The following is a 27457-nucleotide window of genomic DNA, read 5'->3' as shown; positions in this document are numbered from 1 at the left end:
ATTTTACTACAATTTTAGTCGCATAAATTTACAATTTAATGCTTGCTAGTAGTATGCATGCAATCTGGAACACAACATCTTCTTCTTTGTTCATTTCTTCGTTTTTTCATTGGTATTCCATATAATGTGTTCGATGCCATAATAAAAAATCGTCTAAAATTGTACCTTTTTGCACTACGTATATAAAAAAATTTTAAATTATAAAATAAATTATAAAAAATAAACAAATACAAATATGGCGCCGTATTTGTCTAAACTCAACTTTGAATTGACCACAGCACACCCCCTCCACACAGGAACAAGACTAGCAGCGTCGCCAAACGAATGGGAGCGAAATCCGAACGTGATTGTATCTTTTTGCACTACGTATATAAAAAATTTTAAATTATAAAATAAATTCAAGTCAAGTAAATTCAGTTAAATATAGGGAATATTCAGATTTTCTTGACATGCGATTCCTATTACAGCAAGCATTTCATTGGCTAGAACTAGTGATGAGTTTATATGACATCATTATTAGATTTGTTGAGATTAGAAATTGTAACTGACGTCTGTCATAATATTGTAATCAATTTCTTACACCGATACTGATATTTCCGGTATCTCTATGGATCTAATATTTGTATCATGGAGGTTAAATATAATGTGATATTTAATCTGGGAAACCGAAATACAGATATATTTTAGACATTTATTTCTTATGCAGTTTTCTCCTAGTTTGTGGTCTGTGTTTTTAAGTTGACAATGCAAATGTGTGAACATAAAAACAGTAATATTGAAACTATTGGAGCAAAATGAAATGTTGAATTATGACCTCTTTACCTTCTTTTGGAATAAAATTACATAAAACATATGTTTTACTTTTTATAACAATATTTAAAAATAAAAATAAAAGTTATATTTTATATGTATATTTACAAAATATTACAAACAATATCAAGATAATACAAATATATACTACAGAGGTACAGTTACGAATTAGTGGTGCATTATTGCAATTAGTAATGGGTTTTGCAAGTCTCTGTCTTTCCTTACGTGGAGAACATAAAGGTTCATTCTTTTTTGCCAGTTGAGAAACTCTGGTGAAAGTAAAAATACTAAGATTTAAAGCTGATGTAATTCTCTAAAATAGTGTTTTTAGTATACGACATAATTGTATTATCTGTTCTAAAATATTTTCTAAATATATTTAAATAATAATAGACCTATATACCTCTCTAATGGCTTCTAGAGAAAATTATGGACCACTGTGCTTCTTTTCACTCTTAAAATATTCAATTAAATTTGCAATAAATTGCTTGCAATGGCTGGTCAAATGCAACGGCGTTTTTGTTTTAATACAATTCAATTGAAATATTCAAGAATTTGAATTAAAATAATCGAGAAACTAAAGTAACTTCACATCTACAAACACAAATCTTATATAACCTTTTATAGGACAACCTGGATTTGACACTTTTGGTACAGATAGTTCCAAATCTTTGTTTCACACTCTTAAAGACAAAGAGAAACCGTGTAGCCGGTAGCTGATGTGGTAAATACATTTATGTTTTTTATTTGGCAACAGCGCTTTCCTGCGAAACTTGACAGTAGCGAAAAAACTAATATATGAGGAAAAATTTGTTGAATTTGTTTGCCGTTAAGTACCAGTGGGTTATGTCATTAAATCTCTGGCGTCCACATCTAATTGTTTGAATTGTCCTTTGCTAATTTTTTAGTGGAACTATTTTTAAATAAACAATCAAAACGTCAAACTCATTATTTTGCTTATACTGTAAAAACTTGTCTATTTAGAAATTTTACGTCAACAGACAACATTTTTGGAAAAAAAAGATATACAGAATGAGATAAGTACGCTAAATTAAAATCAACATTGTTCATAACAAAAAAATTATTGCAAAATGAACAAAAAAATCGCTGGTTTTGAATATTGTTAATAACTTTTTTATTGTTTATTAAAATTTGTTTAAATGTACCTGAACTTGTGAGGCCTTATCTTTTTTGAATTGTATGCAAAATATTTTCCAGATTAGTTGAATAATCTTTGCGAAATTTAATTTGTTTATAAGATTATTTGAAAAATGAGCTAATTTTTAAGGCTGGTCCAGATAATTTGACTAAATGGATCCCAATAATCAGGGCTTATTTTCCTCGTTAAGACGTATACTAATGGTATACTAAGGTTAAAAGCATTAGTACACAAAATGATTTAATAATAAATAGCACTTTTTAAGCTTATACACATTTACAATAACTTGTACTAACTTAGTCGATCGGATAGCCAAGCGGGCTGGGCGGCTGGCTTCTCCTTCGCTTCAATGCGAGAGATGTCAGTTCAATCCCCAGCTCGGTGTACAGAAAACAAAAAGGCTAACGCAGCAGTTTAAAATTCTAAATGAATCTGCGGCTTAGTCTAGAATATGCTGGTATCTGATCGGCCTATGGTGGAGCAGTACGGCAAGAGATAAGGGCTTGCGGCTCGGTGATACTCCTCCATAGATCCCTACCGGAAGGGCGTGTGCCGCCTAAATACCGGGTATATATATATATATATATATATATATATATATATATATATATATATATATACTAACTTAGAATTTAGTTAAAATTAAATGGCTAAATAATATTTGGAAAGCTGATTAAAAAAACAGAACTTCAAAAAGTTCCTACACTCAGAAGGCAAGATAGTCCTTTTTAAATCATTGTTACATTAATTGACAACATTAAGGTCTGAAATTAACTCATCTTTTATAAACAAAGCCAAAGTTTTAACAAAATTTTTAGCAAATAAAATAAATTGAAAATTATAGCTCTTATTAATTGTCGCTATGCGTCCATACTGAATCCATTTTATTGTTACTTCTTTTCGATGAGAAATATTTGTTTTCGCGTTTAGAGCTTCTGTAACAGTCGCTCTGATGAGTCCTGTTAGGATGAAATACGTATAAACGAATAAAAGAGGCCCTATACGTGAAGTAAAATCTTAACTGTCTTTCTTTTATTGAAAATTATTTAAACAGAAGTGTTGCAAACACACAAAGAGTACTTTGCGTTTCGACTAAAGTAAAAGGAGTGACGGTAGCCGACTGAAAGGCCAGCCGTGCTCTTCAAAAAATAAAACAGGGTTTCAAAATAGAGCGCTCGGAAAAAATTACATCTCGGGTTCTAATGGACCAAATTTGCTTTCTTTTTTTAAACTGGGGTCTTAAGAAAAGATTTGTTTTGAATAATTTTGCAATGAAAATACAATCAACCTTATTATTTCAACGTTGTACTCCAGATTAAAAAAAGAGAGCAAATTTGGTCCAGTAGATCCCGAGATTACATTTTTTTCAAGCGCTCTACTTTGCAACTGTTTGATTTTTTTAAGAGTGCGGCTGGTCCTTCAGTCAGCTACCCACACTCCTTTTACTCTAGTTGGAACGCACAGTAAGTACTCTTTGTTTACAACACTCCTGTTTAAAAAATTTTCAATAATTTTATTTGCTAAGTTTTGTTAAAAACATTGACTTTTCTTTTAAAAGATTGATTAATTTTAGACCTTAATGTTGTTAATTGACGTAACAGTGATTTAAAAAAAGACTTATCTTGGCTCCTAAGAGTCGTAAGACCTTTTTTTTAAGTTGTGTTTTTTTACCAACTTCCAAATATTTTTTAGCCATTTAATTTGAACTAAATTCTTCGCAGTTATTGTAAATGTTTATAAGGTTAAATTCATTTAGTGTAGCTATTTATTATTAAATCATTTTGTGTACATAAATGTAATTTTTTTAACTTTTTTTTTTCCTTAAGTTATTAGTTAGTATACGTATTAAAAAAGAAAATAAGCTCCGGATTTGAGATCCATTCAGTCAAATTATCTGGACCAGCTTTAGAAATTAGTTCATTTTTCAAAAAATCTTATGAACAAATTTAGGAAAAGCTATTATTCAACTGATCTGACTTGTCTTCTGCATACAATTTAAAAACTATAAGGTCCTCAAGTTCAAGTACATTTAAACAAATTTTAATAAATAATAAAACAGTTATTAAAAATATTCAAAAGCAGCGATTTTGAATATTTTTAATGTTGTAAATACAGTTGTGTCTAGTAAAAAACTAACTTGATTGGCCTATAGATAAAATACGAATATTAACGATTACAAAACAAATATAAAAAGTGCAAATTAACATCATCCTCATTTATATACCTTATATTGAACAAACTATTAAATTTCACTTGCACATTACGTAAATTCTAAATTCGACTGACTAACAAATCTAATTACTTAAAATGCTTTCTCAAATTGCGTCTCTAATACAAGGGCTACTGCCTATTGCAGTACCTAAATTCCTTTTGAAAGGTACTCTCGCATTTAGAATATTCATTATCTATTTTTTTTTATCCTTTACGACATTGTTATTTAAAAACGCTTAACCTATTGACTGTCAGCAATGCGGCTACCGCATTTTGACAAACTTTATTTATGTGCCGGCACCGCGGCTCCCTCGTACTTCATATGATTAGTTTTATGGGTCTAATATTTTGCATTTGGCATATGGAGCTTAACATCTTATTGTGGAAGGCAGTCAAAAGGTTAATACATATTATGTATAATTTTAATAGATTATTTAAAAGCTACAAAAACGACAACGCATTCCTAATTACTCTGCTCAGCCGGCCATTCTTTTAATATTACTTCACAATTATAACATTTTGGTAAACACATGGAATTTCCCGCGCTTATGAGCTGCTGATGATTAAACTAAATCCCTTTGAGACTTTGAGTTACAAACGGTAAACGCTTTAATCTGGGTAATGGATGTTATGTATTATTTCTAATCTGCGAATTATTCCGAAAAGTGTTTAAATATTCCAAGACTTTACAGATTATGCAAACCCATAAAGCAGAGTATACAGAGTCTACCGATTGATTAATTCTCTTTCCTTTCTTTCCAGCAATTATACCGACTCAATTTTTATTAATGTTACTGTTCAGTACCTACCACAAATCTCGCACAGCTAATTCTTTCGCGTTTGGACTTTCCAGTTCTCTTGGATGCAAGCAATTCGATAATTTTTTTAAGCCACTGTTGTATTCTGCTTATTCTTTAAGCTCGCATGCACATTTTTTGAATTTGATCTTATTTTTGCGTCATTCAGTTTGAAGGTAACCATTTTGATATTGTAGATGTTTGGAACGGTACAGCGTTAAATCCGAAATTTAGTTTTTTTTATAATTTTTCACTTTTATGATTCAAAGACCCGCTAAAATTTGCTACATTAACTCATTTCAATCTCAAAAAAATAACATACTTCTTTCCCCACATCTCTTATTTTTACATAAATTCTCTCACACTTCGCGGCCACCCAGACGTTAATAAATATTTTGCAAAGAACTTTAGGATTAGTTATTACATTTTAGAAATCACTTGTTGTTAAACACCGTTATTAAATATAAAAAAATATATATAAGTTGCATTCTTGTTAAGTGTTTATTAATCAGATATAAAATTTTACACTGATTTTTATTTAAAACGAATATAAACATGTCAATAATTACATTTTCTTACTGCTTACGCATGAAACAGCTTACTTTTTTGCTAATTCTTTTATCTTTAAGACAATTCGATTTATTTTGCATTATTTTTACAGTATAGTTAATTTTATATTTTATAGCTGCATGCTTTTTTTATTTTTATTTTAATTTTATTATTCTGACCTTGGTTAACTATGTTTATATGCATAACATTTTATTTTTTGATAAAATCAAATTTTAAAGCTGTTTGATTATTATTGATATGATAATATAGTCACCAAAAGTTTAAGGGGTATCGTAACATATAGATATCTAGAGACTGTATTTCGTACTACTAAAATTTTGTTACTCGTATTTTGGTAAAACCAAGTCCTTTTTGTAGTATGATCTTAATAGGTTCGGGATACCGACAGTTTTTATTAAGAAATCTTCTTAAAATCGTGTCGTCCGTCCGTTTACGCAATAACTCTTACAGGGAAAGTTCTGAAGTCAAAAAATTATTACATAGCTTTCTCCTGATCAAAGGAGGAAACAGTCAAAGATTACCAAAAATGCAGATAAGTCCGGATAGAGAGGACCTCTCTACCGGGAACTAGAGAGAAGTTCTCAAAAAATACATAGGGCAACATATTAACTCATTATCATGGCTTGTTTATTTTTGCAAACATCTTATCACCTAACAGGTTTCTGTAAATATGATAAATATGTATATACATAGCGAGTTTTTGAAACTTTAATATTGTCGCTTCTCGCATCTCATGCGTTATTGTTTCTTGTGTTAAGGTACGTTCCTAACTGAGACATTCGCATCGTATCCTCGTCTATAATCTATTTCTAATGAGTGTAGAGTAATAAAATCTCATGAAGTATTCAAAAGCGCTACAGGGTAATCCGTCAATAATCCGTCAATAAATTCCGTCCGCATTGCAAAATTCTGTCGTTTCATAAAGAGCAGGTAGGTATCACCCTGTTTTAAGGGATTAGTCCATTGTTATCGACAGATAAACACTGAGCCAGAGGCGCGCTAGTGGGTTAATTGACAAAAGAATATGCATTCTTAAAAATCATATTAAAGGAAATAAAAATGTAATACAGCAGAACAGTGTTATTAAAAAAATATAAAATGTAACAATAAAATATATACGAACCGAAATCGGGAAATACTCACAAACACACACGAATGAACTTTACATATTGAAACACTTGTGGGGAGTTTAAATCAATTTATTCACAAAAACTACAAAAACTTTACTGGATACGTTATTACAATTCTACATCACTATAGTCTTCATCCGAAGAACTGTCATCATCCCCTGGTGTTATAATTATAGGGTCAACCACCTGATCGACCAAGTTGTCCAGTTCCCACATTTTATCTTCCTCTTTTAAAACATGCTGGATTGCCTTTTGCCAGTTTTCTGATGTGATTTCCATAATGGCTTGATCAAACAATACCTTGACATCTTTCATTTTAAATGTGGTATTGTGCCTTGCAACATATCCTTTAACTTGTGCCCATATAAGTTCTATGGGATTTAATTCGCAATGATATGGCGGTAGGCGTAGCACAGTTACTTTATACTTTTCTGCTACATCTTCTACGGCATATTTTATGAAGCGAGATTTATGTTGTTTTACTACGGCTAGTAGTTCCTTCTTTATTGAATTCGTCTCAAACTGAATACCTTTATTTGACAGCCAGTTAATCATTTCTTGCTTTCTCCAAGCTGAAGTTGGTACCTTCTCTATGCGCCTTGAATGGTAGCTTGCATTATCCATAACCACGACCGAATCAGCTGGAAGAAATTTTAACATTTCCCCGAAGTAGTCTTCGAAGACATCCGAATTCATGTCCTCATGATAATCTCCCGTCCGACACGACTCAAAGCTTAACAAACCTTCTTTTAAAAATCCTTCTTCGCTTCCAATGTGAGCAATTATAAGCCTCTTCCCTTTTCCCGAAGGCACTTTAATACCCGTCGAAAGGCCTTCTATGAAAGCTTGGCGAGCACTTGTTACATTTTTATCTTGCCACATTTTTTGGACTATATAACCTTCGTTTATCCACGTCTCATCAAGATAAAAATTTTTCTTGTGCTCTCTGCGGTACTGTTTTATAGTTCTCAAATATTTTCGTCTCCAGCAAATGATTTCATCACTTTCCAGTAATAGTGCCTTTCGATTGTGCTTTTCCCAGGAAAAATTCATACTTTTTAAAGTTTTCCATAAAAGTTTTCTGGATATCAAAGGAATATCGTTATCTTGGCTTATCTCCATTAGTATTTTGTCAAGGGTGGGTATTTCCTTTTTAAAATAAAACGAATGAACTTTTCTTCGAATGTCACGTTTGGTGTCTTCACCTAAGATTTTTATTGGTCTTCCTGATTTTCTCTTGCATGGACTTAACTGGCCTGATATCTTTCTTTCTCGCAATAATTTAAAAATCGTGGACTGTCCAATTCCAGTCATTCGGGCACATCGCTCAACACTTTCTTGCACAGACAAACTAGGGTGATCGTGTTTTATGCAATCATATACATTTAAAATTATAACTTTTTCACTAACAGATAGCGGAGAATTTTTTACACCTCTTTTCTTTGGAGTAAATGTCGCCATTTTATAACTTTTTCACTATTTCTATATCACAATATTACTGTACGTTTAATTGGTGTAGTAACAATTACTAACTCGAATGTCGAATGTCGAATGATAATAATAAAATAAAAGAGGGATTATAATGAAAGTGTAAGTAAAACCTCATTACGCGTTATTAGTCTTCATGTTGATTTATTTTAGTTCTTAGTAATATTAGGAGGTGCGTCATACCCTTATCAGTTTCTTCTAATGCTTTTATTCGTTCAGTAAGGAAGTGAATTTGTTTTTATAAATAAAAATGTAATTAGCTTTAATGACCATATAATGGAATATGAGTTTGAAGAATAAGTTAATCGAAAAATTAAATAAAATTGGTTATCACAAAATATCCAAAATATGATATTTTGAGGTACATCAATTTTTGACGACGAAGTTGACATCCGTCCATTTGCCTACGCCCATGACGACACCGAAATTCAGACAAATTTTATGACACTTCATGATTTATTACTCTACACTCATTTGAAACCAATTATAGATCATAGGAATGACAGTGAACGCTCGCATTTAAAATAATGCATTATTTTACCTGGCGATCGATAATATGGTATGATACTATGGTCGGAGCGAGGGTCGGCGCCCCGTTGTGAACGCCCACTTAGTCTCATTCGCGGAGCCCTCTAGTTTCCATTTTTACGTGAATGTTTAAGATCCATTTTTTTTTCTTGGGCTTCATGTTTTGTTTCTTTGTGGTGTTGGGACAAAGATAACCTACAAAAAACAGGTTTCGCAAATAATGAAACAATATATTTCCATCTTTATGCGTTGTTAATAGTTCTATATTTTTCTACTTTTGTTATTCGTTTCATATCAGTTATATACCGTTTCTTTTTTGTCAATAACTTTATTTTTTTTAATGTTGACTTCTTTATTTCACTTATATTTGACTTTCATATTCCATGCATATATGCTTTTTTAACCAATAAGAATCGTATACACATATTTCGTACATGTACAGATATGTTTATTGTAATTGTTTAGTTTAATTGTTTGAATATGAGTGAGATACAACCCACGCATGTTGGAGTAGCGAGTCTAACTTTTAAACAGTGTTGCAAAATTTCTGTTACATTATTCCTTCTAAAATATTAGTCGGATACATAAGTGTAATATAATATTTAAATCTACTACGGTTCATTGTAGAATGAAAATTAATATTGCCCCAACAAAACTTACATGAAGTAATTGAGAAATTGATATGTGACAACAGCGTGAGCTAAATAAATAACGCCTTTCAGTAGAGAGATAGTATAAACGGTGTACCCCCTCTACGAGTGCATAATTTCTCCTCAAAAGAATAGGCGGTGCTTATCCGTACAGCAGGTTTATGGTCTATTTGATTTTTAGCTGTGGTGGTTAAAGGTTGAAAACAAATAATTAACATGCCAAGTGTATATTTTCGAGAAGAAAATATTCAAATCTTTAAATGGTATTATGGGATCCATTCTATGGTAGAAATAATACAGTTATTTATTGTTGCTTTTGAAATTCCCTGAAATGAAATGAATCTCCCAATTCCGACAGAGAAAACAGTACGATCAATTATTAAAAACTTTTGAAAATTTCGGTTGCATAAATACCTGTATGAAATGTCGTGCAACAGATCAACCACAATCGAAACAAATCTTTATTTTACACGAAGGTCGTGAAGAAATGAAGAAAATTTAACTGCTGAAGAAATGCCTTGTTCGAGTAGACAAATTGCGGACGAAGTTGACCTAAAGGAGAGAACTGTAAGGAATATTTTAAAACGAAATGGATACAATTGCTATAAAGTGCTTTCTTTCAGACTTTCATTTTAAACGTATGGAATTTTGTGAAACTATGATGGAGAAATCAAATGAGAACAATAACTTTTTAAAAAATGTTTTCTTTTCCGATTAATCTTCATTCAAAATCCATAAACGTCATAATCCATCTGTGGTCCGCTATTGGTCTAAGGAAAATAAACATTGGACTATTGCTGTGAAAACACAATACTTAAAAAGAAATTAAATGTGTGGACTGGACTTTATAGCGATATTATAATTGGTCCATTTTTTTATTACGGGAAATCTGAATAGGTATCTAGATTTATTACGCAATAGGATTATTCCAGCAGTTCGAAACGTTGCGCTCATCTTCAATGATGTCTGGTTTCAACAGTATGGTTGCCCAGCACATAATGCAATCGAAGTTACAAATTATTTGGAACAAACATTCCTTTGACGATTAATTTCTACACGAGGAACAATAAAAATGGCCCCCTAGATCACCAAATTTAGCACCTTTGAATTTTGATTTCTGGGGAATACTAAAATCAAAATTACATCGGCATGAATTCGAACGAGCCACCAATTTAGCACAATTGCAAGAAAAAATTGTTCAACTCTGTAGTCAGGTAGCCAAATCAACTAAATGCGATGATACTTGCTTTAGTTGATAGATTCGGATTTTGTTTAGCGCAAAATGGTGGTTTGTTCGAACATTTAATTGCTTAGAGATTTTTTTAAAAATGCCTTTAATTATAATTTAATTATTTAGAATATTTTTTTTAGTTGGTTTTTTTTCTTATAATAATAATATTTATGTTTTGTTAATGTTAATTATTGTGTTATTTCCAAGTTACCACAGCTAAAAATCTACAATAATTGCATTTAAAACTCGGATATAAGTATTGGAGTTTTTCTTAAGCTGTACCGACGGAAAGTTGGCGACGAAATAATTTTATGCAAAGAACTACTCACTCCTCGTCAGTGTCTGATAATTACTGAAACTGAATGCCGGATAGCCGGATGTATCTTGGCGCTTCGCACTGTGAAGGAAGGCGTTCTACTCGTCAGGGGAATAATGCGTTGTTGCCACACATCAATTCCTTAAATCAATGTTCTTTGTTAACTAATTAAGTAATTGATAGAATCGGTTAGAAAATAACAATTACATGGCTATTTTATTTAATGTTTTTTTTTTGGATAATATTAATTTTCATTCTACAATGGAATGTAGTGGATTTAAATATTATTTTATATTCATGTATCGGACTAAAATTTTAGAAGGAAATATGTAACAGAAATATTTATAGCAACACTGTGTAAAAGTCATACCTACTCCTTCGAGATGCTAACTGCCTCTCACTTCTATTCAAACAATTAAGTGTTATCTTTGTTTCACATACTGAATAACGTATTGTCATAATAACGATGGTTGAAAACTTGCCACATCGGTATGTATTTATTGTATTATATTGTAAACTATTTTTAACATCTGATTGATTAAAATCGAATTGCCTTACTGACCCATCATTGAATCTAATACGCTATTTGTTTTCAGCTATATTTAGTAGCAAAAAGAAGGAAAAATTCCGTCCCCGGTTCATACCGGACTTATGCCAAAGAGGTGCCATTTTATGGCAAGTATTATTAGACGATAGTGGACAAGGACAACAAATAGAATGTTTCCTCGGCGTTTCTTCGGATACGTTTATACTTATCGAAGAAAATTCTAGACAGATAGTTTTCGTAACGCCTTGTAAATCGATACTGGGATGGTCGCCTCAGACGAACAGTTTGAGGTTGTATCATCACCAAGGGGAGTGCATGACGATTCATATGAGGGATTCTCATGGAGACAGGGACGAACTTATGGAAATCATGGAGAGGTTGAAGGCTGTTACTTTTGGACACGTAGCGCAAGAGTTAACTATTAGGTAAGCATCCTTTTATTTTTTCTTTAGCTGTAATTACATATGCTTTTATTTTAATAACACAAGTCCGTGTGTATAAAACAAATGGAACCTAGAAATTTTTTAAAGTATTTGGGTGTGATCTATTATATATTCTTATGTAGTGCTTATTCTTAACGGATGTTGGATATTAATATGGCTATTCTGACTTTATTAACTGTTGCTCTAAAAAGTGGTAGTAATTAGGTTGAACTATATTGCACAGATTGTGCAACCAGGATATTCTTTTTCTTCCTGGACTTATTTTTCGGCATGCCTAGCCTTTTAGTCTGGATTCAAACAGGTTATATCGTTGTCCATTGCGCATTGTGTAGCCAGTATATGCTAGTTTGTGTCATTTTATGGTTATGCTTATTTTGCGTTTTTCCTCATTTATTGCATAATCACCGCGTTCATAAATATGTTTTACTACGTATCTGTGGCACGATATCTTTTCGCCTCGAGTTTTCCATGCATGCCTCAGTTAAAATCCACGATTTCACGAATTCGTAATACTTTGCATAAATACATTTGACCTAAAGACACGACTTAAGACGGATTAGGTAGAGGTTATTTGACTTAACGTCATTTGACCTAACGTCATTTTAATATTTCTTAAAAAAGAAAAATGACGTTAAAACTGGATTATAGCACAAGTCAAAAAGAGTAGAATGGATATAATTAATTTAAAAATGTCAACAGACTTCTCGGTTTCATTAGCCCAGCAGTTAAGTCAGATTGTCCGAGAAGGCCTGAGATGCACTGACATGCATCTCAATATATAATATTGATTAAATCTTTCTGATAGCAGTTTCATTGAAGGTTTATTAGTGAAATGTTATCAAGTCAAATGTCTAGGTGTCTTATGTCAAATGACTTTAGATTAAATGTTTATTAAACTGCATTCATTTTACAAATTCTCAACTGTAAATAAACGCACGTGAAAGCCAAACAGGGTCGTAGTGAGGTGTATCATATGATTTTTAAAAATATTTACTTTTGAAACTATTAGTGTAAGTATCAAAATAAGTCAGAAATTGGATAAACTGACTAATTCTAAGCAACCTTTGTTCCATAGAGTTTTTTCACTGAGTCAATACTTTTCTAGTTATTTGCGAGTGAATATGTTCATTTTTCAACAACAAAAAAACAAGGTTTTTGGACGGTTTTTGCAAATAACTCAAAAAGTAAGTATTTTATCGAAAAAATATTCTTAGAAAAAGTATAGCTTATAAAATAGCAAAAAAATGGTGTACGTATAAGGCCAGAAGCACATTTGTAGCTAATGAAAAGTAGGTTCTTATTCGTCAAATTCCAAATCGAATATTTCAACGTGAAAGAATAAAAAAAACAAGCACTTTTCCCGACAGCGAGTTTTCCCCGAAAAGTGCTTTATTTTTTTAATATTTCTCGTTGAAATATTCGATTTGAAATTTGAATTACTTTTCATTACTCAACTTTCAACTCTGTTTTTACTGAGTCTACAGACTTCATATAGGTATAAGTACGTCATTTTTTTTAACTTTTTTATAAGCTATATTTTTGCTAAGAATATGTTTTCGATAAAATACTTACTTATTGAGCTATTTGCAAAAAACCGTCTAAAAACGTGGTTTTTTTTTATTGAAAAATGATCATATTAATTCGCAAATAACTCGATAATTATTGACTTTGTGCAAAAACTGTATAAAATAAAAGTTGCTTAGAATTAGTTAGTTTATTCAATTCTGGACTTATTTTGAACGAATGTTTTTTCACACCCGAGAAGGGGTGACACTCACCCCCATGACAAAAGCACACATCGGCACAATATCACTTTTTTTCTTTGCCGTTAGCTATGTATATCCCAAATTTCATGTCAATACAAGCGGTTCTTTAATATTTACAGCAAAAACCGTGAATAAATGGACTAAAAAGGATATAAAATTTTTGAAAACATCAATAAGTTACAATATTGGTTTCTCTTACCTTTATTAAAATGATTACCGCAAGCTATTTTTACTTTTGATTAACAAATACTTTGTTTTTGGATATTAAAAGTTCACTACACACTATGAAACTTAATACTAAACACTTAAACTAAACTCTAAAAAATAACACGACCAGTAAATAACTTAACAATAACTATAACATATAACACACAATATATTAACATAAAAACCAACACGCTACAATTTGAATTTAAACAGATTGACAAGTTTGGACCGGTAAAATGAGAATCCGTCTGGCTTAAGGCAATAAATTATATTTAATAGCCTCTTGACGAATGAGAGGGCGAATATCAACACGTGCGTTTGTTTACAGTTGGGAATTTGCTGAACGAATGTACTATAGGTGAAATATTCATTAATTTTAATGGCTTCAGTTCAAATGGCATAAGGTCAAATGCCCATTAAGTTAAGTGTCTTCAGCGAAATGTCGTTAGGTCAAGTGGTCTAGGTAAATTGATGCCATACCCACTCCATACAGAAGAACCGAAAAGACATAGCACCTTGAAGGGCTTATGACGGCTTCTTACATCTATCGATTTCAAACTGTCGTTTACTATTTTATCTTGATCGGAATTCACTTGATACAGTGATTTCTTTGCCATTGCTAGTGGTTCTAAAATTGTATTTGTTGAAAAAATATTATGATTTTAACTATTTTCTTTGGATTGTCTTACATTAAACCAGTTATATAAGTTGGGAATCTGCGATGTAAAAGCACTAGAATAATCATTATTATATATAAAATACAAATACTACATACAGTATGCGCTTAGTAAGTTTCTCCCCTCAAAATATTTTCTGAACCAGATAACTTTTAATAATGATGAATTTCTGGTGAACAGACGCCACTAATTTTTTTAAATAATATTAAATCGAACTATATGGCAAGTTATTTCTCGTTTCAAGTTATTAATTACATATACCCAATTATCAGTTTCATGATAAAAATTTAGCATATTCATTTCAATTATTATCATTTGTTAAACAATTGCATTATATTATTTTCTGTACAAAAAATCTTCAAATACTTTGTTACTTATTAATAACTTCTTGAATAACTTAGCTAAATTACCTTTACACTGTTGTTGATGGGTTTCAATGGCGCAATAATTAAAAATGGCGGACGGACGCCATGTTGTAAGATAATTTTTATTGGATTCATATAGCGAGTAGTACCCCACTTGAAAGCTCATTTCGACATGTTTTCAATGACACCGATAGATCTAAATTCTGACCCTATTCAAATTTAAATTACAAAATTATGCTCGTCCCTCAGCTCAGTTACCCAACAGTTAATTAGTATAAGTTTAACAGTTTATTAACAAAATGTGTTGCGGCAATTATCTAACTACTGATCATATTTGAAATGAAAGTTTTTATAGTTCAGAAAATATATGGGTGGAGGGAATCTTTATGTGGACCCTGTAATTTTGTTTCGTATTGTACATGATAATATGGTATTGTTTGTCCAAATCCACTTTGTATATGACCTTGAGGTACGCAGTGGTTTTTATGGACCAGGATAGGGTGATTCTTTTTTCTCAGCGGCGAAACAGTTTTTTCTGTCTTTGTTAGCATGCTCTCTCTTCTTGATTTATGTATATTACCTACGGTACGGCTAATATGAAACTGAACCTCTGTAAAATATATTAAATAAATATTTTATCGTTAAGAATATTTTATTATGTTTACACAATATAATATAAAATTAGTATAAGATCATATTAATTATAAAAACTCTCCAAAGAAAGTTACATTATCCTGACTTTGTGTTTCTAGAAAGCCGAACAGTGATGGGTGAGTTGATTGAAAATAAATTTAATTGGCTATAAAATTATTATAATAATGGGTTTATTTTGACAAATTAGCTAAATATATTTCTAGCAGCATGGTTTTCTAGCTCAAAAATTTTAAAAATTTAGTTTTCCGAAATTGACCAAAATGAAACTTACTCCATTCCGAATTTTCAATAAACTAAATGACTTTGATATTAATAAGTATTTAAAACAATACATTATATACAAACTATAAAATCCTACTTCATAAATTTGAATATCAAACAAGACACGTTTACTTATGCGTTTTATTAATTATGTTTTTTATCGCATGATATATTATCTTATCCCCACTTTTGTACAAATTATTCAAAAGAATATTTCAGTAAAGTTTCACGGAGAGCAACAATATTATGAACAGATTGAGATATACACTGATGGCATAATATGAACAACATAATAACAAAACAATATGTTATAAGCATATTGAGAAATACCAATGCGGTTGGCATTGGTATTCAAACGAAAACGGTGATCAAACGAAATACAATTAGGTGTTTCGAACAATGCTAAAGATCTCATGGACAAAACGCAGAACTAGTGGAACTGATGAAAACCGATCTACTGATTGTCAAAATAAGTGAAATAGGTCTTTGGCTTATTTGCCAAGAAAATACGGATTAGGGGAAAAATAAAACGCTTATGCTAAAAAACAGGATGGTCTGGGTTATATACACATTAACTGTTAAGGATCGCATAAGATGAATACTAATTTACCTTAATTGTGACCAAACTTCAAACTGGAGAGGACACTTTAAGAACCTTGATTTTATATTGTTCTGAAGCTATTTTCTTGTGGCATTTTAAATTAATTACTATTTAAATTGGAATAAGCCACAATTAAAGGTTAAAATACGTTTATTGACGTTTCAATTTCCACTTCGGAAATTTCCACTCAAAATACAAACATTAGTGAGAACGATTTCCGAAGTGGAAATTGAAACGTCAATAAACGTATTTTAACCTTTAATTGTGGCTTATTCCCATTTAAATAGTAATTAACTTGATTTTATAGGCACAAGAATTTGAGAATTTAATACTTGACACTGAGGAGTAGACAGATTGAGATCCCGAACTCGAGGAATGTAACCGTATGCCGTCATCTCTTTTATTGAGACAATTTGGCCTTTTTTTCAATTTGTATGACTTCTCGGATAATTCTTGGTTTATAGAAGCTGATAGGGGTCATGATTCTTGAGTTTTTAAAATCAATTTTGTGACCTGTATGAAAACTCCAGAACCACAGCCACCATCCGCTTTTATAAACCAAGAATTATCCTAGAAGCCATAGAAATTTAAAAAAAGGAGACCTTTCATAAAGAAAATATCGTCCGCTCCTCCCGACAATCAAAATCCTACTGTCCGAAATGTTCGCACCAACACCTGCGCCAATCCCTACGCTAACCCCCAAGCCTACCTCCACCAAAACTACGTCACTATCTACGGTTCAAAACCGTCCGATGTTCCCAGTAGCAGTAATGCATTGGTTAGTGATAAATGTAGTAGTGTCTGGAGGTTCGAAAACTGAGACCCTCGGAAGTCCCGAAGAAGACATCAAAGAGTCACAAAGAGTAGACATTTCTTGTTAATTCGAGTTTCATCATTCTGCTATACGTCTTCGAGGTTTTGCCTCTCGTCAGGGAGATTTTGTAAGAACTTAAGTTGAACTGAAGTGCTGTCTTCTACATGACCGTTATAGTAACATAATATGCCTGTGTACGCTAGTACTAGTATCGACCTTTATATGAAGAAACAGTAGACTTCTCATCGATGGCGATTTAGGTGAACTCCGAATCCAAGTTTACTGGAAGCTATTGGACAATGTTAGAAATACCTTTTGTTCCCACAATATATCTACAGTTTACCCTTGCAAAAAATCATCGTTTACACTCTTTACATAGACGTTAAAATGAAAGTAGAAAATTACAGAGTCTCCCTGATTAGAGGAAAAACCTCGAAATACATGTAGGAGATTGGTGGAACTCGGATTGAAAAGAAATGAAGTCGTCTGCTTTCGTTTCAACGTCTTCACATATCGCCAAGAGTGCAAACGATGGTGTTTTACAAGGGTAAACGGTTGATGTATTGTCGGAATAAAAGGATATTCTAACATTGCCCAATAGCTTCCAGTAAGCTTGGATTCTAAGTTCAATTAAATCGCTGCTTTAGCAGTTGTTGAATCAGATCAAACTTACACCGAATAAGGATACTACACAAAATATTTTCTAATTATTTAAGTTTTTTTTGTCGGTTGTTGTATACAAAATGGTAGTTTAGTATTTGCCACTGTAAAATGATTCACACTAAATCAATGTTCTAGCCTCTCATAAAAAAACATTCAAGTCAATACTTTCACGTTATTTAAAGCTAGAATATTTTTTGTTTGTACAAAATCCGGTAGATATTTATCGAACAATATCTTTTATAATTTTGCATGGTTTGAAAGACATTGCTTTCAGAGTTAGTTGATATAAATCCGCGCGTAACGTCTATCATTTAAACTGTATTTGAAGTGTTATTTTTTATTTCGTTTTCGTTTACTTTTTATAATTACAAATAAGAATATGTACATATTCTAAATTTACATTTAATTCATTATCAAAAACGTATTGAAATAAAAGAGGTATGCCCAATTTTTGCTTTTCACTAATATATTTCTATTTTCATGTTAAACAAAAATTTGAATATTTTCAACTCTTTTTAAATTACTATACTGAATCATACATACAGTAGATCCGCTGCTTCTTTGCACATTGTCATTTTGCACTTTGTATATTTGCCATGTAGTGAGAGTGGTGCACTCGGCTACTACTTGTACAATAATTTGCCACTTGCGAAGTCCCGCCGATTGTCGGTAAAAATGCCGCGAGTCAAAGGAGTCATGATGGAAGCAAAATAAACACTGAAGGATGAGAGGCAAAAAAGCTGCTGTACTTGCCAAGTACCCCAGTATTGGCGTACTTATCAAATACACGAGTAGTGGGAGCGCCGTACTTGAAATTGAGTTCAAACCTTGGCGTTTTTGTCAAGCACACAAATATTGGCTTACTTGAAATTGAGTTCGAAATTTGGTGTATTTGGCAAGTACGCAAATATTGGTGTACTTGCCAAATATACGAGTAGTGGGAATCAGAATAGTGAGAATAGTGAGCCAAATTTCGTCGGGTATAAGAATTAGAAAATGACTAATATTTATAGTTTTCTTTTATTTCATTTATTGCATTTTGAAAACTGCTTCCGTAACAAATCCTTTCGAAGAACCAGCGTGAACAATTATAAAACCATTATACTCTTCTGGTTTAGTACACTTTTACACTTGTCTGGCCATGAAATTGTTTTATTTCTCTTTTAATGAATCCACGTTTCGTCCAAAAAAAACGAGGTATCTGGAATGCACACTATTAAAATTTTCGATATATTTACGAAGGAACTTGGCTCTTAAAGCAACAATACTGGTGCTCTTAATTAATGCTCTTCGATTATTGTCCTTTTCGTATTTAAATTTCAATGTAAAGAAAATAAATATTTTGTTTTTATAAAACTATAAATGATTTCAAATTAAAAAACTTACAAATTGACAAATTAATATCAATCAATCTATTCAGCACAAATTTCCTTTAACTACTTTTATCAATCTTTTTTCCCAACATACATTTATATATTGTAAGTATTGATTAAAAAGTACCTTCTGGTTTATATCAAATTCAGATTAAAGAAATTGGTACTTACTTTGTTGGTACATGTTGTATACTGTATTCTGCACTGCCATTTTTGATACCCCAGATAGATCGGTTGTCTTAGTTTTCGGGCGAGGTCTACTTTTGCTTTAAAAAGAAAATGATTATTTTCTTTCCTTTTTATAATTGTACATACTGTCCGTCGTGATATTTTTAACGCAGCAGCTACTCTCTTAAATAAAGAAGTTCAATGATATGTATTTTGATAAATGAATATACATTTTAATATGGTACCTGATGGTAATGGCCCCAAAGGCCATTCATTCATTTTTTTAATTAGAAATACTCTATACAAACACATTTAACATAAGATGTGCTTAAGAATTTAATGCTTTATTATCAGGTAAAGTACAAAAAAGGATTTAATATTTAAATGACCGGAAAATAATTTCAAACGCTGTCAAAACAAAACTTACAATTCAGTAGGTAAATCAATCATAGACCGTCGCGTCGTCCTAGAGCTGTCTTTATTCGATGTATGCTGTTGTATATGGACAGGCGTCTTAAGTTAATCGATTTAGTTTCTGTGAGTAGGAAAGAAACGTAATATAAAAAATAATTCGTGAATAATGTCATGTTTGTGCAAATATTCAGCGGATGGACTGTATATAATTTAGTACTGTAGTAAATATAAGACTTCTGAACTTTTATGACACTGTATAATTTAAAGAAATTGCATTTGAAGAGGAAATTAAGGAGTATTGTAGATTTAAATGTTTGGAGATCACAATTTATACTGTGAATAAAATAATCATCAACTTTTAAAAACTAACTTATTTAACAAACATAACAAAAACTAAGCTGACCTTTTTTACGAAGTTAAATAAATAAGAATATACGAAAACGGGTTAAATCAACTATTTAATTTACTTTATTCATATTGTACATATTTTTATTGCTATAACTAATATCTAATTGCATGCTCAGTCAATGCTTAATAATTTCCTTTTTCACTAAAGCAAAAATTTTAGTCGGAACATCATGGGTCAACTGGGATTCCACGTCCAACCTGACGGAATTGTGACTCTTGTAGAAAGCGCAGGCCAAGCCTGGCAGGCGGGTCTTCGACAAAATTCCCGTCTTGTAGAAATCTGTAAAGTAGCTGTGGCCACCCTCACCTACGACCAAATGGTGGACTTGCTGAAAACGTCCATAACCGTTACTCTAACTGTGATACCACCACTTCCTGACGGAAACTCACGTAAGGGATGTACCCTTCAAAACTGCAAGTACAATGAAGCTCATTACGAAGGTGATTACGACAATACCACGAACGAAGAAAACAAAAGTAAGAAAGCGCCCCAGATTCAGCAAGCGGTTTCTGGAAACCATAGACGAATCTACGAGAGAAGTTTTTCGCCTCCTAGAAGTAGTAATAGTTCTGGATATGGGACTGGTAGCAGCAGTAAGTCTTTTCATGGCCCGGAAGCAAGGTTTCAAAATAACATAGAGGTAAGTTAATTATAATTTAACTATAATATTAGTGTCAGTTTTTAGCTAAGCTTTATTAAGTTAATTCTATTAACTACTATATGAAGTGACATTAAATTACAATTTTAATTAAAAATATATTTATTTAAAAATAAAAATATTTGACGTTTCGATTTCCACCTGACATTAGAAGAATCTTTTGTATTTCCAAAAATAATTTGTATTCTGGGAACATTTTAATTACTTCGAATTAAAATTTTGATTAATTCCCATTATATTATGCAGTAGTTAAAACATAAAATATTACGAGGAAATAATTTCAGAACCATATGAAGTTAATTCTAATATTAAATGAAAAATATATTATTACAGTCTTTTGTTATAATCTTTTAGAGTCATTTATTTCAATTTAAGATTGCTTCTTGTTAATTAACCATTAACCATTAGGTTAAATATTACAATTAAAATAGTCCATTCATAAAATAAAAAGATGGGCTCAACCAGGATTTGCACTATAGCCTCTGGCAACCAAAGCGATGTTAGATTAGATTATGTGAGGTCGTTAAGACCATGCAGCTTAACCGCACTTACTTCGACCTATAGAGATCTTTTGTTCATATCTTAATCTAGTTGAACTCTAGAATGCCAATACTTCTGATGAAGTTAATTAGCTTCGTAAGTGACTTGTTCCCTACGTCAGAGGGCGCTAGACTAACGTCTCCTAGGAATTTTAGTCGTTTGCAGAACAGTGCTACGCAGTTGCATAGTATATGTTCTGCTTTTTCTTTTTCGTTGTCACAGAAACTAGAGTTCTCGAGTGAACCTTCTTCCAGTTTCGGTTAAACTTTTCGCCCATTTGGTGGTTTTTTATGACCACTTCAAAGGATGTTTTGAAGTCGAATTTGACTAGCATGGCATCTGTCGGCCTCCCTTAGGTGGCCTAAGCCTCCTTAGGTGCATCTTCTTTCTTTCATTAAATTTCTTGTAGATTGTGATAATTTGCTATTTTTGGTTTGTTTGAGTTACATATTTTCTTTATACTAGTTTTAATGTTCGAATTTTGTTTTCAAGTTGATTTAGTTCCATTTCTTCTAGATTACATCTTCATATATCGGAGTGAGTCTTTTCTTAAAGGCTTCCTTAAATGTGTCCTAATTTTGTTTTAATTCTACGAGTGTAGGAAAGCGTTGTGGGTATCTTAATTTTTTTTGCCTCTCATGTCCGGTACTAATACTTTACCTTGGCCATGACAAGTCGATGGTCACTACCTAAGTCGAATGGATACGTTTTTTTAATGGATATGATATATTCGATCTCATTCTTTTATTTTCTTATCACGGTTTCTCCATGTCCATCTTCTAGTTTGACTTTTTAAAGAAACTGTTCATACAATACAGGTTTTCGTTTTTCAGATAGTTTATTAGAGTCTTTCCTTTCACATTAAGGTTGTCCGGTCCAAAGTTTCTATTTTTAATATTATCCGTATTACTTTAGCCTATTTTGGCGTTAAAATCGCACATAATGCTGCGGTAGTAAGAGTTTTCTACTTTTCGTGTCGCTTTTAATTCTTAATATAATTCTTCCATTTCTTCTTCTTCCGCATCGCTTGTTGGGGCATAGACTTGTATTACCTATAGTTTGTATATTTGAGATAACTCAGTTTTTGATTCGTCTGTTCACTAATATTGCTGCTCCGCCTATGTGCTAGTCTTTGTCTCTGTTGTTTTGATATAAGACATGACGTGACTTTGTGGTGGTGAGTGTTTGTGGTCCTGGTCGTCTGTTTTCACTCAGATCCACAATATCCCATTTTTATGTGACAATTCTTCTTCTAGTTCATCTAGGCGTTTGTTAGATTGTATATTTATGTTAAATGTAGCTATATACAAATGTGTTATTTTATAAGTTGAAATAGTGGATCGTTGCGAATTTTTGCCTCCCCTAGAATCCTTGAGGCACACCTTAAACGTGTGAGATTTAAAATCGTGGTGACTTTTACCCACCTGGAGTACCATTCATTCTGTTTTGAAATTCGCCATTTGGGGCTTGACAGGCTTAATCCTCCACGCTGGCTACACGGGTTAGGGGATGTGTAGGAAAATGGGTCACGGTAATTATGTTTTGAGGTAGGAAAAAAAGTCGGTGCAAGATTACCCCCAGGTGATGAGAGTTTGGAAAGAACCAAGTGGACAAGGTTGCTTCCTTGAGGTATTATTTACATGAGAAAATCTTTATCTCAGTTATTCCATCAAATGGAAGAAAAATAAATGACTGCCGTCGTACTGACACGCCTTACACGCTAAGAGTCGTCAATAACAAAAATTTTGGGAGGTTCTACAAATCGAACTTATTTAATTTTATGAGTAATATATATATATATATATATATATATATATATATATATATATATATATATATATTAAATAACTAGTATTTATATATTGATTTAGATTAGAATCTTAATAAAGCTTAGTAATGAATTTAGTTCGGTATTGTTAACAATTTTATTACCTTGTGTAGCTTATAGCTAACGGGACTAGTTGTAAGTAAGCCTAGGAAGATAGTAAATGGATGTCGATAGTCGTGCTTCATTATATACGTAGGCTCTAGACAGCATTTAGCATAGTATAGTTCATTTCACTGTGCTTGAATCACCATGTCATTAAAATAGAAGGTAGATATCACCACTTATAAAAAAGAAATAAATAAAATCACCACGTACGTACATTATATATATATATATATATATATATATATATATATATATATATATATATATATATATGTATGTATATGTATATATATACAGTGTGTTCATAAAGTGTGGAAATGGTCTATTATCTCATGACTTAATTATTTTCAGAGTTAAAGCTCTGACAGGTCGATTTTTATTTTTGTTTTTTAACCCTTTTGGAAAAAAAAATAATTTTTACCTCCACTATCTTAGCAGATGTGACGTCATCGATATTTTTTTTTAAATAGAAAAGGCATATTTTTGTCTACAAAATTAAAAGCCCATATTTTCTGAGTACAACCGTACCAAACTCATCACATCAAACTTCGGTATACAGAGTGTAAAGGAAACCAGTGCTCGTATTTCTTAAAATTTAATTCAAAATTTATTTTACAAAGAAAATTATTAAAGAAATCATTGCATATTTTAAAGACAAACAAATAACATAATTACAACAAATGCTCGAATGGAGTGGTCTTTTGTACGATACAAAAGGTAGATTGTTTATCTATTAAAGATAACCAATTCCATTCAAATGATAATGGGCTGTAGATCAACAATGTAGATCAACAATACAAATAAAGTGGTAACGACTGTACTCAGTATATTGCCAAAAATCAAGTAGGCTGTGAAGACATGTCAAATTCCTTAGCAACCAGACAGTAAGTTCGAAGTTACCATTGGATATGTCAATATTTAATTGATTTGTTGTTTCACATCGATTTAAAAGTCTGCACTAGTATCTTTTTGAGAATTATTACCCTAATAAAAAGTATTTGAAATTATGATGGTGCTGTCAGAAAATGGCGAATAGAAGTTTTGATGATCTTAGATTACGGCAATCGCAAAAGAAGTATGGCGGAAGTATGCGATATCTTTAATGAAAAATATCCTGATCGAGTACCAATAAGTAAAGCTACGGTAAGCAAAATATTGCATAAATTTAATGATATTGGCAATGTTAGAGCTCAAGATTGACCGACCCACTGTTTCCGACGACAATCAATTAAATGTATTACTTGAATTTGAAGAAAATCCTCATTCTTCAATTACAACTTTATCAACTAACAATGAGATCTGTCGTGGTGCTGTTCATAAAATTGTAAAAAAGTCCAAATTAGATCCACATAAAAGTAAACTTACACATGAACTCAATGAAGACGACTTTGATAGACAGAGATAGATAGATATGCAAGAATTGTGTAATCGAAATAATGAATTTGAAATTGTGGTTACTGGGCAACAGGAAATCCCAATTAGAAAACGGAACTTTATACCCAATATCCCCAAAAAGTATTTATGGGCTGGAATTATTAGAAATACCATTGTAGGACCGTATTTTTTGACGGTACTGTGACGGTTGAAATGTATTTAGAGGTGTTTCAAACCTACGTTGTTCCGCCATTTGGTCAAATAGTTCCGCCATTTGGTTTCATCAGGATGGAGCAAGTCCACATTATACTGTAGTGGTTAGAAATTTTCTAAATGCAACTTTTCCCAATCGCTGGATTGGACGACGCGACCATGTTGAATGGCCTGCTAGGTCGCCAGATTTGAATCCCATGGACTTTTCTATTTGGGGTTATCTGAAAAGTAATGTATATGTAAACCGACCTACCAATTTGGTAGACCTCAAACAGAGAATTCGTTGAGTGTGAATTAACAACCAACAAATTACACCAGTGATGCTGTCAAACATAACCCAAGAATTCATTGGACGTCTTGGATTAGAGCATTTGTATTAATTACGTTATTTGTTTGTCTTTAATATGAAATGACTTATTTAATAACTTTCTTTGTCAAATGAATTTTGAATTAAATTTAAGAAATACGAGCACTGGTGTCCTTTTCACTCTATATACTGAAGTTTGAATGTGATGAGTTTGGTACGGTTGTACTTGTAAAAATTATCGATGAAGTAACATCTGCTAAAGTAGTGGTGGCAAAAGTTATTTTTTTCCAAAAAGGTTAAAAAACAAAAATAAAAATCGACCTATCAGAGTATATATCTAACTCTAAAACCCTAATCTATTCCATTCTAACTCTGGCAACACCTATCCAGTCTCTAACTACAAGTTTGTTTATGATTCTTTCTTAATACTTCATTTTAAGAAACTCAATATCCGATACTTTTGATATCATAATCTTTACATAAGGCTTGTTTTAAAAATCAAACAATATTTTTTTTATTATAATAGTGTACTTAACAACTTTCAGTAATTGCTTACACTTATTGACAGATAAATGCGGAGTTGAATTACCAAAAAATTATAAGCCACTGTATGCTTCACACTATAAGATTTATCGGCAAATGAATTTTAAAATTTTTGCCGAAAATACAGCCGTGTTAATTTCACACAAAGACCCAGACATAACATCTGAAAAGCTGCAAAGTTAATTGCATGTATTAGGGAACTGATTGAAAAAAAAATGGAAAATTATAGTCAAAAACTAGAAATCTCTGCTAAGGACTAGCGAAATATCTTGGATTGCTTTTGGAGCAAAAGTTCAGGTGGAAGCAACACGTTAAAGCCAAAAGAAACTCAGTTCAATATAAAATCAAAATAAATGAATTGGTACTAAACTCTCTTAATTAACTAATAAGTCTTAACTTTCATTGAATAACAAAACACTGCTTTACAAAGTCATACACAAACCAGTATGGACTTACGGCATACAAGTATATGTAACTCTGGTCTTGTAGTAAGCCTTCAAAGACAAAAATTTCGGCGTTTACTTGGCACGGCATTTTTATTGCTACTGAAACATATGGCGACTGGAAATCTCAAATATCTGTAGGTTGCGCGAGCATTTTTCTTAATAGTTCAATGACATATATCGGTCTGTGACAGATATGTAGGACATTCGTCAGTGTGGCAAATTTAGAAGTCATGATATATCCGCATAGCAGTCTACCTGCTAGTTTCATTTTAAAATTTTGGCTGATTACTCATAAACTGGTCTGCGGAGACTGGTAAACATGGTGGCAGATATATCGGTCAGTCGTCCGTGTAGCAATTTTTCCTCCGTCAGATGTATTGGTTAGCCTTTCTGAAAGAGTTCTAACAAAACAACTTTGGTGTCTTACAATCCAAATAAAATCAAATTAACTTAACAGTGAAGTGAAAAACTTCACTGGTGTACAATGGTATATATTTAAAGTTTAATAAATAATGAAATTATCCAAATGGAGTACAATTTTATCAAAACGATTTCGGTCGGAAAACATAGTTATCAATTGAAAGTAGCCGAAAGTACCCGACATAGTTCTATTTTATTTTATAACTCCATTAAAGGAGTGGTCAATCCAGTCGACCAAATGTACGAGAATTACACCTTTATTTATTAGTTTTGTACCGGTTGGTTGCTGGTGGAAATGTGGAAATAAAGCCTACAATCCATTTAAGACGACAAAAGGACTTCTACAAGGCTGTGCTACGTCCCCTACTCTGTTTAAAATACTCTAAAATACTTGATCGCCGACGATCAAGTAGTCATCGCACAAGATGAAGAAGATCTCAGCTTTATGCTCAGAAAACTAGAAGAAGAATATAAAAACAACGGAATGGAAATAAACTTAGAGAAAACCGAATACCTAACAACAGAAATCAAGAATATGAGAAACCTAGAGATAGACGAGGGAAGACAAATAAATGGAACAGATAAATTCAAGTATTTAGGAACCATAATATCGAACCAGGGAACAACAGAAGATATAAACAACAGACTGAGACAAACAAGAAACTGTATAAGACAACTAAACTCAGTGTTGTGGGATAAGAACATTACGATAAAGACAAAAAAGAGAATATATAATACCCTGACAAGAAGTATCCTGACATATGGGTCCGA

At 32.0% G+C, this 27457-nt stretch overlaps 1 protein-coding gene across 7 annotated transcripts in view; it reads left to right on the top strand.

Annotated features, from left to right (window-relative positions):
* Positions 1-27457, top strand: part of LOC140439453 (signal-induced proliferation-associated 1-like protein 2) — a 264982-nt gene that overhangs the window by 227276 nt on the left and 10249 nt on the right. For 4 of the 7 annotated variants that reach the window (XM_072529369.1, XM_072529372.1, XM_072529368.1 and 1 more), the window contains 3 exons: positions 11487-11862; positions 15648-15665; positions 20412-20892. In XM_072529369.1, coding sequence (XP_072385470.1) covers positions 11487-11862; positions 15648-15665; positions 20412-20892 — 875 coding nt within the window. Of the gene's footprint in view, positions 1-11486; positions 11863-15647; positions 15666-20399; positions 20893-27457 lie in introns of all 7 variants that reach the window. The other 3 variants (XM_072529373.1, XM_072529371.1, XM_072529370.1) reach the window with 2 other exon arrangements.

This window comes from Diabrotica undecimpunctata, chromosome 4, assembly GCF_040954645.1.
Source record: "Diabrotica undecimpunctata isolate CICGRU chromosome 4, icDiaUnde3, whole genome shotgun sequence".
In the NCBI taxonomy this organism is placed as follows: domain Eukaryota; kingdom Metazoa; phylum Arthropoda; class Insecta; order Coleoptera; family Chrysomelidae; genus Diabrotica; species Diabrotica undecimpunctata.
The sequence above is the reverse complement of the archived record's forward strand: the minus strand, read 5'-3'. Positions and strand labels throughout refer to the sequence as shown.